This window comes from Merops nubicus, unplaced genomic scaffold (assembly GCF_000691845.1).
Source record: "Merops nubicus isolate BGI_N331 unplaced genomic scaffold, ASM69184v1 scaffold15847, whole genome shotgun sequence".
Lineage (NCBI taxonomy): Eukaryota > Metazoa > Chordata > Aves > Coraciiformes > Meropidae > Merops > Merops nubicus.
This window is the reverse complement of record NW_008621120.1, coordinates 1-13,675: the sequence shown is the minus strand read 5'-3', so window position 1 is coordinate 13,675 and position 13,675 is coordinate 1. Positions and strand designations below refer to the sequence as shown.

Genomic DNA, 13,675 nt, shown 5'->3' with positions numbered 1-13,675 from the left:
AAAACCTTGTTAAAACGGAAGCTCTAAAATGTACAGTGTAACCAATGCTTTTACAAACTGCCTAACATGTACACATTAAGGCAAGACAGAACTGAAAAAGTACTGCTATACTACAGATGATACAGTCACTGCTGTAATTATTTCACAGTTAAATCAGATTTTTTTTTTCCCCCTCCACCTCCCTTAAAATGACAGCACAAAGACAAAGAATGTAATCACCTCCTTAACAGAGATGACAAGTCTCTAGAAGATGCTGGAAGTGATCCAGTATAGGCAAAAAACCCCAACCCAGCATTCCACCAGAAGCGTGTGAGGATCATTTTTATGATTAAGTTAAAAATGAAACTTGGAAAAGTTAAAGACTAAAGATCCTACTGGGATTGTCTGGAGAGAAGTCATAGCAAAACCATGAACTTCTGTAATTAGTAGCCTTGGAAGTTATCAGCAAAAAGAGCTCAGATAAAAACACCTTGTAAGAATATTTGTACCAATTATTTATTTTTCCCCCCAAAACACAAATTAATAAAAAAAAAGGGAAAAAAAGCAGATTCTTTTTCTTCTAGACCTGGATAAAGGAATTATAATTTTCAACAGGTAGTTTACAATCAGTGGGGAATAGCAGTCCAGGTTTCCTGACTGATCCATTCAAGGTGTGCTCAGTAGCCATCTTTATCAAACAACTTTATTTACAACTCAGCATCATCCTGCAGTAGATCTGCATCTTCATCATCCAGCAAAAGGTCAGCATCCATAACTTCATTCTCTTCCATGACATCACCCAGCTCCTGAACAACATCGTCGTCAATGTCACCGACACCTTCAACATGTTTAACCAAACTCATGTGATCCAGAGGGATCAAACTATGCCCAACGGGCCTAGTAGTTCTTGCAATTGTGGCTGCAATTTCTGCTGCCACAGCAGCTTTCTGAGCTTTCTGCCTTTGCTGTTCTTCTTGTTGTCTGTGAGTCTTCATATGAGCATTGCGGCTTTTTATTTTGAAAAATACCCTAAATTTTAAAGGGGGAAAAAAAAAAAAATCAGATTAAAATGCATTGCTTTTGATGAAGTGAGCCAAAAAAGACTCAACAGCCTATCAGTACATTTGCTTCCCTGCCTTGAAATAGAAGTCAGTGAAGTCTGCAATACCATGGTGAGAATTTCAGGGACAGACTACTAGATTTATACATCCTGACAGGATCAAAACGGCCTCTTCCAACTCTGCAGGAGGTACTTTGTAGCCCTCACAGCTGCTTCTGTACCTCTGCGCATCCTAATTCTCCCTTAGTTTCACTACAATTTTGCACAACAGCAAAGAAGTTAAAGAATCCCACATGAGGATGGACAAACTCAAGCCCAGAAACACAGAGAAAGTTGTCCACTGTCACATGCAGGTCTGCGATGCAGCAGGAAGCCAGACTGTCAGATGTAGGAATTCTAGCAAGTAAATGGATTCAGGAAAACTGGAGTTAATGCTGCAGGGGAAGCATCCAGAACATCATGCAAACCAATATCTGAAAGTTTTTCTAAGAGGATGTGTCATCTAATGGGAAACTGTCCTTTTGAGACCATCAGAGCAAAACAGTTTGTCGCAACACTATTCCTTTGGGCTATAAACAGGGAAATGTGATGCTGTGCTGCAGGCAGTCACGTTCACTTACCTGCCACACTCCTTGCAAGGAAAAATGGTTGTTGGGTCGGTCTCACCGCTGGTGGTGCTGTGGGCAGGTGAGCTCTTGATGGAGCAGTACCCGCTCTGCGTCCCCGATTTCTGCTTGGTGCCCGGGCCGGTGCAGCGCGGCTTGGTCACCTGGTTCGTACCCCCGTGGATGCGAGCGTGGCCATTGAGTGCCTGTCGGGAGCTGAACACCTGGCAGGGAACAGGGGGGGAGGAAGGAAAAGATATAAAATCCAAGAAATACTGTACTGGAACAGGAGCTTCAAAAAGAAGTACGCTGACTGCATATTACAAAGGAGCAACCATACGCATCCTACACACACAAGCTACTTGGTCAAATGCTGCTTGCTCTCAGCTATATCCCACTTCCAGTTCAAGAAGCTGAAGTCATCGTAAAACAAACCAGTGAGTTATCCTGTTATTACAGTTCTACAACAGGAAGGTAATCAGAGCTGTTACCACATGGCATTTCTAATTGTTACAGCACCTCAGGGTTTAATTGTACGTACAGATCAGCATATTGCCTGTACTTCGTGAGGTGGGAATGAAAAGCGGGCAAAATGATTTATCCAAAAATAGTCAAGAGGTGTCACTGGCCAAGAACAGTCTAAACCCTGGATTTCCAAAATCACAGCTCTGCAGTGTACCACCCCCTCTGCTACTCCAGATACCAATGCACATACAGCGCCGCAGTTCGGCATTTCGCAGATGAAGGAGGATGAAGAAAGTGAAAGGCTCTGAAAGGCAGGCAGATCTATAGGTCCAACAAGAGGGATAGCTGGTGGGTCAGGAGACTTCTGCATGTCCCTTTCTTCCTTCCTGTCTTCTTCCATCTCCTCATCTTCCTCTAACGCTTCTTCTTCTCCACTTGTCTGAAACAGTGCATTTAAGGAATACTGTCAAAGACAGAGTACTGGATGGTAGCACACAGAGTCCTAGAACAGCACACGGATTGATCCAGACTGGTTTCTGTATTTTTTTTCCCCATCCCACTTCACTGCGATGCTCAAAACACCTGTATTAGAAAGCTGCAGCTCCTAGAGTCTACAGATGCCAAGGTACAATACACTCTCTCAGCTATTAGAATAACAAAGTATGCTGTGTTGGCAGTCAAATTAAATGACTTATTAAAATAAACAGCCAAACAAAAAACAAGAAAAAAAACAACCCACATCTCTTAACACTACTCAGACAACCAGTAATACAGACTTTTGCATAAAAAGAATTGCATTGCCAGTCTGTGTAAATAGTATTTGTACTAGAATATTAGAGCAGCCTTCAGGAGCACACACAGGCAGAGGTGTAGGAATAATTTACAAAGTTTTACCTGCTTCATCTAGGGCAAAAAGCCATAATTGCTGGACTAGAGTTAGATAATACAATAGTCAAAACTCTTATGCCATTACTGTCCAGGAACACAATTTTGGTGTAGCTGACGTCACAGAATACTCATGCAGAACATAATTCAGAATTACAGAATAATTTTGGCTGGAAGAGAGCTATGCCATCTAGTTCAACCTCCACAAAAAGGGATGAACATGAAAATTACGAAGTGCTAAACTTTCTAATATTGTTTTAGACTTACCAGGCACTCCTCTCTTTTCTTCTCTAGACGTGTTCTGTGTTTCCGTCCCAAACGCAAGATTTTCTTCCAGGTATAGTAGTATTCCACACACTGTGCAACCGTCTTAGACTTAACCTGTAGTTAAGAAATTGCAGAAATAGTTCAATTTTTCCAGTTACATTCAACACAACTTTAATATATTCCAAGATGCAGACTTTATTTCTCAAAGATTCAAATGGAGAGGAAAAAAAAGTTTGACTACAACAGGAATAGTCTTGTAGGATAATTTTTTTAGTTAATGTTTTCCAGTCAAACTTGTGTGGACTATTTCAGCTTCTGCACATTTCTCTGGGATTCTCAAGTCAGAAAATGACTAAGTATACTTTTGTACCTCAAGTGTATGACACCACTGAGAAATCGAGGAATTAAGACTTGGTTCCCATAAAGCCAAATGTTTGTCAAAATCTGAGCTAACAAGAAAGGTATTCTGCCCTGAGATTTACACACCTTGTCTTTTCTGCTTTGTGGCAGAACATGAAAATTAAGCCCAAACACATTCTCTCTTTACTAACAAGTTTCAACCCTTTCTAGCACAAGGCTCAGTGCCAGTGACTTGGGTACCTTTTAGCAAATTGTCAGAAAAAACCAAGGTGACAGAGGAGCACCATACTTGTCCCACATGTGGAATGCCATGTCTTTGATTCCAGGTGTGAAAACTACTACATATACAAGAGGAACAGATTTTATGTGGTGGGGTTCTTTTTTTTTTTGCACTAGTGCTGCAGTTGTTTAAGTAGCTACAGCAAATGGAATATATCCCTACTATCAAGTGTTCCCATAACTAACCACTGCTGGCTCTACCCCTGCAACAGTTTGGTCTGGCACTGGAGGGAAAATGAAGGGGAAAGGCATACAGCAAATGAAAAGCACAACGGACAGAACAGAAATAACCTTACCATTTTCTGTACAAATATGAAGTCTTTGCTGTAGGTGGACAGTGCCTCTTTGAACAGCCTCCTCTCTTGATGCGTCCATTTGTCAGAGCCTTAAAAGAAGGGACTTTATTATAAATAATAACCCACCACCACCTCTATGCTTATGTAGTACCTGAAACAAAACCAGGGAAACCTGAAGCACACGCTAGTGGTTGCTGCTACCCAGATACAAGTGTGGCTGTAATGACTGGGACCCCACATCCCTTTAACCAGCATTTGGACTCTAGCCGTGGTCACAGGCTGCTGCCTAGGAAACAGTAAGATCAGGGCAAGCAAATACAATGCCTGTCCCTAATTTCTCCTAACCTCTGACCATTTTCAGAACAGCCCACTTCCCAAGTCCATTGTACTTGCTTACTTAGTAGCTATCCTTTTAAGTGCTGACCCACTCTTCCTTTCAACTAATCTTCTTGCACAGAAAACATCCTTTTATTTGTACTTGCTTACTTAGTAGCTATCCTGACCCACTCTTCCTTTCAACTAATTAATCTTCTTGCACACAAAACATCCTTTTAGAGTTTCATAGAGTTTCATAGATCAGTAGATCTTCCAGGTGAAGAACCACCTCCTTTTCTTTCTTTTCTGGCTCCCAGTAACTTCACTGGATAACCACTTGTTCTTCAAGTGGAAGAGAAAGCTAGCCCAATCTCAACCATCATCTCCATGCTACTCAGGATTGCATGTCCCTTCTGTCACTCCCTCACCTTTGGTCATTATTGCTATCCCTCTCTGAGCTTTTTTCTGTACCAAAACATTCATGATGGGACCAGAAAGACACATAAGAGTCAGCATATAAGCAACCTATAGACTTGCACAGTGGCAATACCATGTTCTCTATCCTTTTACTATTTGACTTGTTAGGGTTTTTTTTTAAGCTGTTGTAAAACACAGAGCTGATGCTCTCATGGAAGCAGCATTATAAACCCAAGGTCTCATTCCAATTCAGAACCACCACCACAGAGCTTGTCATTTTATACATAATGCTTGTATTGCTTATTCCCATATATGCCACTATACAGAAGTTATCTATCATCTTGTTCTCCATACAATAAGTCTCATCAGGTCCTTCTGCAGCTCTTCACTTGCATGGCTTGAGGTAGGGTACTTAAATCCTCCCCCGTGGCAGAGGTCACAAGTAGACAGACTGTAGAAACAGGCAACCCACACCAAGTGCTTTATCTTGTTCTCCATACAATAAGTCTCATCAGGTCCTTCTGCAGCTCTTCACTTGCATGGCTTGAGGCAGGGTACTTAAATCCTCCCCCATGGCAGAGGTCACAAGTAGACAGATTGTGGATTGCCTGTTTCTACACAAAGTGCTTTCTGATCATGTAATGGATGCTGTATATAAAACTTTCAAATATTGTTATTCTGTGTTTGCTTCACCAGCCTAACTGCCCATGAAAATGTGAAATCAACATTTAAATTGAAATGAGCTTGTGCTTCCTCAGTATTAGTCAAACAGAAGGAACTGAGGCTTGCTCTGCTGCATCAAAGCAGTGCCCTGTTTTTTGTAAGAGTGGGCGGCATTTCATACATTCAGGGAAGGATATGCAAGAAGCCACAAAGCAGATGCCTTTGAAATGACTTGCACTATTAGAAGATTCCACTTTGGTCTGAGTTTCCAAAACATCTAAAGATTTTATCAAAAGAAATCTCCAATGTTCCTGTCAACATTACCATTCACCATACAAATGCTTGTCTCTGCACCGAATTCAGTCAGCTTGGGCTTGGCACATGCATGGTATTGAACTCTACAGTTACTTGTGACTATTAAAAATACACAGTTTTTTTTATTAACTGCAAATGTTTTGGGTTTCAGTGTTAACTCCCAGGCTCAGAAGCTTAGAGCAGGTATCTCACTGCTCCTTCATATACTGAAAACTATGAAATCAACTTTTCTGCAACCTGTTTTCTGCAGGCTTTTCCAGTTCTGGGTACAGGCATGCATTAGTTATTTCCACAGAGATTTACACTAATGCTCCCAAGCATCAGAGAAAGGCACTGGCTTGAAGTCATGAGTATTATTCACTCTGTTATCACCCAGATAGCTTTTTGCTGACACACAGCCTTGCCATCTTTCCCACCCTGACCCAGCATCACTCGCTCTTTACACGATTTGCCAGCCATTTGTGTTTACCCTCCCCTTGGGTAGAGCAGATGCACTGACTCAGTCCAGGGCCTGCTCTACTGTGCCAAAACGTAACTTTAGAAAGCATGACACCAAAGCAGAGATATTAGTTTCTGGCAAACCTCTCTAGTCATGCTCTCCTTCATACCCCACCCCCTTGAAAAGAAAGTAATAAAACCAACAATAAATCACTTCCATGAACTGATTTTATTGTACACCTATGGAGGATTCAGGCATTACAGAGTTTCCCCAATAGCTGTGGTATTAACGAAGACCCTTATAAGATTATGCAGGTTAACTGGAAGTAACCTAATTAATAGAATAAATCCTGTGTAGGAAAAGAAACAGAAGAAAAGCTGTTTTTAACTCTGGTTGCTGGGAAACTGCTTTTGCTAGCTTGAGGGAGATATAGAGAATGTGTATAGAAATATCTGCAATGCAGCAAGAATGAATTTTGGACTTTGGAACACAGATAAAATTTTGAAGCTGATCTTTCTGTTTAGACATTTATTCTACATTATGTTTTACCTGCCCCACCACCCCCTTTTTCTTTTTCTACTGGTTAACTGACAATAAACATGTTCTAGCAGTCTAGGGGCTTTGGGCCCAACCTGTGGGTTTCAAGGGGGCTACACCTACACCCAGGCAGCCTCCCTGAGTGGTGGCTCAAACCCATTACAGAGCACACACTGGGTCTGATCCACACCCTACCACAGCACATACAGGAAGTTTCCAGACTGCCTGAATCACAGCATTTCAAAGACCACCTCTCCTGCATTTCTCACCACAGAAGAAATTCAGACCCGAAAAATTCCACTGCTCAAATGCAAACAGTTCAACAGTTTGCAACAGTGCTCCTCTTGTATTAGATATGCACTCCCTCTCTCTTCCCCAAAACACCATCCTGACAGCTGGCGAAGCATTAGGACAGAGATTAGGGTGTTCTCCAAGCAGCCCTGGGTCAGCATGCCCAGCTCTCTGGGCACACAACAGCAAAACCCTAATTTTTACAACTTCCTTCCTTCACAAGCCAACAGGTTTCACAGGTTACCTATTTGCTTGCACCCTCGTTTGAGGACAATGCTAAGGATGAGTTTGGATTTTTATTGTTTGTGGTATCAGTAAATTCTCATGAGTAAGGGCCAGACTGCTCTGCTTCAAGTCTATTCCACCTTTAAATGTGGTGGTGCCTGAAAGCTGCTCCTGAGTATGGGAGCAGAAAGTCCAAGAAATAAACCAAACAAATACCACTTGAAACTACATGAGGATGTTATGTTATATATGTTCAATAGTTATGTACTAGATTGTGAGAAATTCCCACATGTCTCAAGTGGCTGAGTATCAACCACAAAAACTATTACTCAAGAGGTGCTGCATGGTGCTAGAGTGTAGCTGTCAATATACATTGCCATCACATGTTGCCTTCAAGAGCATTAGTAAGTAATGCTTTGTCTTGTTATTTTATGGTACATAAATCCAGGCTACTGAGATTTTGTTTCATGATGTGATAAGCAGATCCAAACATCCTGTCCTGCTTAAGAAATAAGGATACACTGATGTCCACAGGTCTCAGTGCTAGTTAATGAGGATTAGGGCCATCTCATGTGAAATCTTTCACAAAACAGTCTCTCCTGGCTCCTCCTTGGACCAGAATAAAATAGTTTCTGAAACTACTGTGAAGCTGCTTCCATGAAGACCGTTTATCCTCCCCTGCTACACAGGCATAAACTTATTATTTGCTCTGTTAATCAGATCACTCACTAAGGATGAAGCTGCTGGGATACTTCATAGTCCTGCTCTCATGCCCTGGCCATGTCTCACACATGATCTGGTGTCACCTCTTCAGACAAGAGACCTTGGTCAAAGTTCCTGGCTGATATCCTCCTTCATCCACCTCCACGTCCACCCTCTGGACTGCACAAGGAATCCTCCCCCAGACAAAACCCAACCCCCACCTCCACAGTTACTCGCTCTTCTTCTCAGCTGCCATCAAACACAGTTCAGTTTTTCTCCTCAAGCCAAGGGGTTCAGGATTTGCTTTACAAAAGAGTCCTTTTCACTTGGGAGTCTTTCCAGTAAGTTGCTACAGCCAGAAAGCAGCTTCCTTCTATGCTAATCTTGCACAATGGCTGTAACTGGAAAGAAGTATATGACCCTGGACACTGTGATTGACTAACCACCAGGAGACTCTTGGCTTCTTTCCTAAACTGGAGATAAAGTCTGAAATCTCTTACATAAAACCCTGTTCTGTGTGTCCAAGCAGTTACTGGCCACTACAAAGCATTGAGCAGTAACATGGAGGGCTGCAGAGGAGAGACACATGCCACCTGGGCTTAGGTGACATAACTTAAGTCCAATGGCTTAACACCACCTTAAATACACCTTATGTCTTTCACAGGGTACTTGTGCTTCATCACCAAAACGCAGTTCTTGCTGCATTTGTTAAAGAATTCACCATCCCAGACCTGTTTCTTTTTGGCTAGATCCACACAGAGAGAGGCTCTGCATTCAGGACTAAGGCACTAGTGAATTACAGCACTGCCTCTCTGGAAGGATGCTCACGATTATCACATTCATTTATCATGCACCATCACCTCAGAGAAGGCAGGCATGACAGCAGACGTCTACACCAGAAAATGCAGGCATTACTTCTAGTAAATTATAATCTATGAATAGCAGCAGTTTTAAAGGAGATTAAATTTTAGCTTAAAAGAGGAAAAAAATATTATTCAAGGCAGGTTTAAATCTGTAGAACACGACATGGCAACATGGATGCAAAGCTTCTGTACATGGTCAGTCAGGTAAAAAACTGCCCAGCTTGTAACAAAAGGCTTGGGAAGTACCACTCATCACTGTCCTCATCACCTCTCTTAGATGCTGCTGTGTGATCCCATGGTCCAGCTTGGGACACAAGCCTTGGACTCTTAACTACCAGCAGAGAGAGAGTCTGCAAGGAAACCTACCAGCGTAGTGGTAATTTGCCAAAGGATGACACTTCAACCTCACTGGCTTTCTCAACAGCAGCTTCTCAAGAGCAACCTAAATGAGAAAGCAGGGGAAAAAAAAAGCAGAATTAGCAAATGCAGTCAGCTGCTCCACACAGCTACATTTAAAAGACTATTTGGTATGAGCATATGAATTAATTTTCTCTCTATTTCATTTCTGTCATCTGAAATCACATCAAATTACTCCAAGGCCCATTAGCACTAACTCACAGAAGAGCACCTAATGCACACCTGTCCTGCTTTAATTAGCACAAATGTGGCTATTACTTAGCAACTTCCAGCTCTTCCCTCCCTTCTGCTTGCCACATACAAACATGTTTATAGTGTTTGATTTGATAGTGTGAATTAATTAATTGTTGGCTTGATAGCATTAATATTTATAGCGTGAAGTCTTTTAAAATATGTTTAGGTCAACTTCTGTCAGGAAAGACAGCTGGATCAGGGAGATGGAGGATTTGTAGATCCCTAAAATTTTTCCCCTGACAGGGCAGACCCCCTTAATAGCATGTTTCACATCTTGACAGTAAGTTTGTTCTGTCTCAGACCCCTGTCTTGCCAACAACTAGATCTAACATGAATGATACAGCCAACAAACCAGTAACTTGACTCTATTGAATACAGAAAACTCATCCCATGAATAATCACCAGGGGTACAAATAAGTCAAATAAGTTCACATGCAATCAACATCACCCCCAACGATCCAAACAAAGACACTGCCCAACCAACAACAGGTGGAACAAATAAGGAGCCAAGGTTTCCCATAGGTGGAATGGGAAACAGCCAGGTCAGCAGGTTAATCACATGGGATAAAGGTAGCCACAGGGCCAGCTCTCACCCTCCTAGCCCACGTTTGCAAAGGTCCAAGCTGACCAGGGCCCAGTTACCAGGGAGAGTCAGGAGGCCCTTCCCCCAACCAGGCAGCTCTGGGGAGTGCACTCCACAGACAGACACTCCTGACCCCCTGCCAGTGGTCCCAGCTTTTATCCCCCAGCAGACCCCTGACCTTTGTCAGCTCCCTGCGGGACCCCTGGGGCTCATTTCCCTTCTGGCTCTCCCTGCAGGGCCGGCCGCACCCTGGGGGGAAGCTCTAAGGCAAACTCACCCCTCTGGATGAAGGGCTGTGGGAATCACCCATATGGCAACCTTAATTCAGGGCTCGGGGTTCAGACCCTAGCACTCCAACCCCTTAGTTACACTTAGTAGAACCTGAGGAAACTGGGACACAAGCTAAAACCCACTGTAATAGACAATCCTGTGAGAGTCATTCCAGCCCTGTGTTCTGTTGCATTTTGTTTTAAACTGGCTTTCCAGGAACTGGTGCAGGGCTTTGTCTTTCCCTGACACTGGACAAAAGTGGATGTTTTGCCCTAGTTAATAACTTCCCCATCATTAAACTAATGCAAATGTTTAAAATGCATTATTTATATGAAAACTGTGTGCAATTACCTCACAGTTCTGAACAAATAAGTAGATGTGATTGCTGGTATAAACAAAGGGTTTTATAAGGGCTAGAAGAGGACTAAGCTCTCTGTGACCAAATATGAAGCTTGTAAAGTGTCAGGGCTTTGGAGATGTTCAAAGCCCCAAGGCTATAAGCCAAGTAATCTTATCTATATGAAATATACAGTAAGCCTTCAGAGAGGCACTGCTTTGAAATTTAAATTTAAAGAATGAAAGGGAAAAGTCATTCCCCCAGAATGTTACAGGATGTTTAAAGCACCGCTGCAAAATCAATCTTTTTTTTTTTTATATAACCATACCTAAATCCATTTAATAAAGCATGCTAATTTATCTGCAGAAGAGGACTGTATCTCCCCTCTCAGCTTCTTATCTTACCATAATATCTCCTTTTGCTTCAAAGAGAGAGTGCAAAGCGTATTCTGAGTTAGTTCCTCCACCAGGTAACACACTGGAACAGCTCATATTTAAAAGGTCTTCCACTGTCAGAAACAAGTCAACATTTTACTGCTAATACAATAGCCTTTCAGTCAAACATCCAGAGCCAAGGATTCTGTAATGCCACCCAAAGACAGCGTAGTTTGGGGCAGCAGCTTTCAGTCTCCCTCCCCAGCACCTCATCTCCTGGTTTCAGGATAAGTCACTGAGCAGGGATGTGAAGGGATTTGCAGAGTGCTCCCCTGGGACGGGACAGGCTGCTGCAGAGCCAGGGACCTGGCCTGCACAGGCCAGTGATATTGCTGGGCCAAGAAGGCACCACCCAGGGTAGAGAAACAGAAACACACTGCACTGGAAGTGGGAACAAACTCTGCTCAGAACTGGTAGAAGCCACTGAGCCTGCCAACGTGTCCTTTCAGTTGTGGTCACGGGACAGACCCAGGGGCCATCAGCTGCCTCTCATCTAGTGATCTCTGCCCTTACCAGGGCAGTTCAGTACCCAAATGAATCCTACTTGCCAGCAACGATCCTTCCCCCTTGGCTGCTAGAAACAGTTTATCCAGACTTGAAGTGCCACTACATAATGTTGTTACTCAAACTCTAGCATGCATTTCTGGCCTCTTGCTCTGCATTCTCAGCAATTAATACTCTCTAACATTTTATACAGCATACACATGAGAAATCAATGTGAATTTCTTCAACAGGTACAGGTGATGTATGAACTTCTGAAACAGCAAGTCACTGAAGTCACTGTACCTCTTTGTTGGAAGACTTTGTTCTCCAGTTCTGGCCACGGTTTCCAAACCAACGTAGCCTTGTGCACATCCTTCTCCATCAGCAGTCTGTCCTGCAGCTCTGGAATGTCCGCCTGGAACCGGGAGCCAATATTGATTCGCCTGTCAAGACAAATAAGTGAGTATTCAACTACACAACACGTGACAGACACAGAAGTCACCCTAGCATAATAAAAATTTTGCTGAAAACCAAGTAAACGCTAGAGTGGCAGGAAATTGTGTCAGATTGCTTCATGCAATGCTTTATTCTCAGCGGGATAAGTATTTGAGTATTAGAGAAAAGTGATCTCTTGGGGGGAGCCCAAAATTTCAATACACAGTTTAAAACTACATGGAATCATCATCCTACCTTACAGACAACCCAAGCTAGCCTGTACGCCCGCTGACTAGCCAAGAGGCTAGACACCACAAACACCAACTTTCTGGGCCACAGAGGACAGCACTCGCTCCTCAGCGGAGAGCAGAAAGAGACATTACTGCCACAGGACAATCCTGTTCACAGTCTGCCCTGGAGAGCTCACCAGGTAACACCTCTCCAAAGCTCCATGGTTATGAGATGAGTCCTGGATCAGCATTCGCTTCCTCATGGCCCTTTTCCCAGATACCACTAACCACTGTCTCATCTTCAGTGCCTCCCACCAAGCCTCTCCTAGCGTTTTGGAGCCATGGCATCTACACCTCCCACAGCCACTTTGTTTCCAATGTCCTTAAACATCAACCAGAGCAACCCTAGATGCATCCAGCCCAGCATGATTTCATGCAGTTGAACACTACCTGCCCAGTTCAAAACACTTCAGGCCATAGGCTCCAGGTTGGAGATAGTCTATAAATGCAGTGACAAAAACAACATTGTTTTTCTTACGGTTCGACAGTCTGTTCTCCAGGCCCAGGCGTCACTGGAATGACACTTCCATCAATACTGTCTGAAACACAGATTGGATTTTGAGATTAAAATGGTATTTGGGTAACAACATGGCTGATGATGTTCCACCTGCTGGTCTGCATCACCACTTCCCTACCATAATCAATGTCAATGTCACTCTTTTAAGCAAAAATTTTTTAAGCAAAAATTTTTTTAAGCAAAAATTTTTCCATCAATACTGTCTGAAACACAGATTGGATTTTGAGATTAAAATGGTATTTGGGTAACAACATGGCTGATGATGTTCCACCTGCTGGTCTGCATCACCACTTCCCTACCATAATCAATGTCAATGTCACTCTTTTAAGCAAAAATTTTTTAAGCAAAAAATTTTTAAGCAAAAATTACCCTTTACCAATATTTTGACACAAACAGTCTAAACTGTTACAGGTACTGGAAATGTCCTAACTTGCAGAGGTCCCTGCTGCCCTGACCACATATGATTAGACCGCTTTTCTTGGTCTCAAAGAAGGTATCCTCCCTCCACTTCAGAAGGTCCAGATATAGTGAGAGGCACGGTGGTCCCTTCTTGAGGCAGCCCACGCTGAAAGAGGACGGCTCTACTCACTGCTGAGGTTCCTCTATTCTCTTTATGCTTTAAAACCACCTCCACAAAACCCAAGGCAAACACTCTGGCAAGAGGCACTTCTCCCTTGAAGCGCCACGCCAGCCGCGCGCGAGCACAGGCCCA

At 43.0% G+C, this 13,675-nt stretch overlaps 1 protein-coding gene across 1 annotated transcript; it reads right to left on the bottom strand.

The window, feature by feature from the left end:
- Positions 1-477: 477 nt before the first annotated feature.
- TRERF1 (transcriptional regulating factor 1) lies at positions 478-12,992 on the bottom strand (the record flags this gene model as incomplete). The annotated part of the gene is made up of 9 exons (XM_008944360.1): positions 478-1,008; positions 1,660-1,868; positions 2,360-2,548; positions 3,262-3,375; positions 4,197-4,285; positions 9,330-9,405; positions 11,209-11,312; positions 12,025-12,164; positions 12,925-12,992. Coding segments are annotated over 9 exons (1,311 nt in total), but the record flags the coding sequence as incomplete, so codon positions are not given.
- Between the last annotated feature and the right edge of the window lie 683 nt (positions 12,993-13,675).